Raw genomic sequence first — 1,671 nt, forward strand, 5'->3', positions numbered from 1 at the left:
AAAAAAAAAAAAAAAAGAGAGAGAATGGAAGAATGAGAGAGGAGAGGAGAATAACTGGAGACAGCAAGAGGGTAGTTTTGTTGCAAAGGGAAACAGAGAAATATGGCAGTAGCTGGGAGGAGTAGTGAGATTTATAAAATATTTTTTTAAAGATGAGGGAACTAATGTTGATATACCGAGGGGAGTAATCCAGGAAGACAGCATAAATTGTTACTGCAGGACACAAACGAGAACTGTCGAAGTGACATTATGAAGTACGCAAAAGGGAGCAGGATCTGGTGCATGAGTGGAAGCACTGGCTTTAAATAAGAATATAGCACTTAAGTAAGGTCTTAATAAATATTTGCAGAAAGAACAAACTCTTAGGCTACTAAAACAATAAAAAGCGGCAAGTATAAACAATAAACACTAACTGTGGTTTAACAGATGATACAGGAATTCAGAAGTTCATCTGTTAGATAACTTTTCCTATTTCTTTTGCCCTTGTTCCTTTGCCACAAACTACTATTCAATATTAATTTCAGTTCTCCTCTCTGACCAATAAAAAATATCCAAATTTGTTTCTCTTCAAATAATAAAAGCTATAGGTTAAGAAAAGAAAACACAGAACCAACTTACCATTTTCATCTACTGCAAGCACACTTGCACCTTTTCCCAAAAGTTCCTGAACCACCATTGTTAGCCCATTTCGGGCAGCAACATGCAGAGGTCTAGAGGAAAAAACATGATACATGTACACATATGTGCATGTGCTTGCCCATACACATACTACCTGGCTGTCAAGGAGCACTTCTGTCAAGTTTTGAAGACCAAGAGGTACAAACTCGAGATAACTAGTCCTAATAACAAAGATGGGGGCAGGAAGAGCAGAACATCTGTACAGTGCACTGTCACACCTGTCAACGTGTAGCTTGACATCAAGTTTAGCCATGGGTCCCATCAACAAGGTCCCTAAATTCGCCCAATTCTTTTGTTACTTTTCTTCTCAGACTCAACATTTAAACAAATTTTACCACTGAAATTGCATTCCTCCATTGTTAAAAAATGAGGCTGGTAAAGACATAGACTATATATTAAAAATTGCAAATTGCAGTAGCACAAATTCCAATAGCCTTTGAAAATGGCTTACAAGCATCATGACTAATTTTTGGACCTTCAAGGGATCTGACTAATCCCAGAATGGGAAACAATATTATAAGATTTTTATCTTTATCAAACCTCAAAGTGGATAGCAAAGGACAATGAGAGACACTAAGATCTCTGTTAGTCAATCTGGAGGTCGGCTACTCACATTATTAAAAACTTGATTCTTTTATTGGCTTACAGACACATATAAAGCTTTTTACCTCATTCATTGTTAGTTTCAAGTAACATATTATTACAGTTGATTTCCATAAAATACACAAAATAGTGGCCGGGCGCGGTGGCTCAAGCCTGTAATCCCAGCACTTTGGGAGGCCGAGGCGGGTGGATCAGGAGGTCAAGAGATCGAGGCCATCCTGGTCAACATGGTGAAACCCCGTCTCTACTAAAATACAAAAAATTAGCTGGGCATGGTGGCGTATGCCTGTAATCCCAGCTACTCAGGAGGCTGAGGCAGGAGAATTGCCTGAACCCAGGAGGCGGAGATTGCGGTGAGCAGAGATCGCGCCATTGCATTCCAGCCTGGGT

At 39.5% G+C, this 1,671-nt stretch overlaps 1 protein-coding gene across 1 annotated transcript in view; it reads right to left on the minus strand.

Annotated features, from left to right (window-relative positions):
* Positions 1 to 1,671, minus strand: part of ANKRD28 (ankyrin repeat domain 28) — a 132,129-nt gene that overhangs the window by 8,496 nt on the left and 121,962 nt on the right. Inside the window, exon 24 of the mRNA XM_017522484.2 lies at positions 619 to 967. Coding sequence (XP_017377973.2) covers positions 619 to 967 — 349 coding nt within the window. The remainder of the gene's footprint in view (positions 1 to 618; positions 968 to 1,671) is intronic.

This window comes from Cebus imitator, unplaced genomic scaffold (assembly GCF_001604975.1).
Source record: "Cebus imitator isolate Cc_AM_T3 unplaced genomic scaffold, Cebus_imitator-1.0 Scaffold24, whole genome shotgun sequence".
Classification (NCBI taxonomy): Eukaryota; Metazoa; Chordata; class Mammalia; order Primates; family Cebidae; genus Cebus; species Cebus imitator.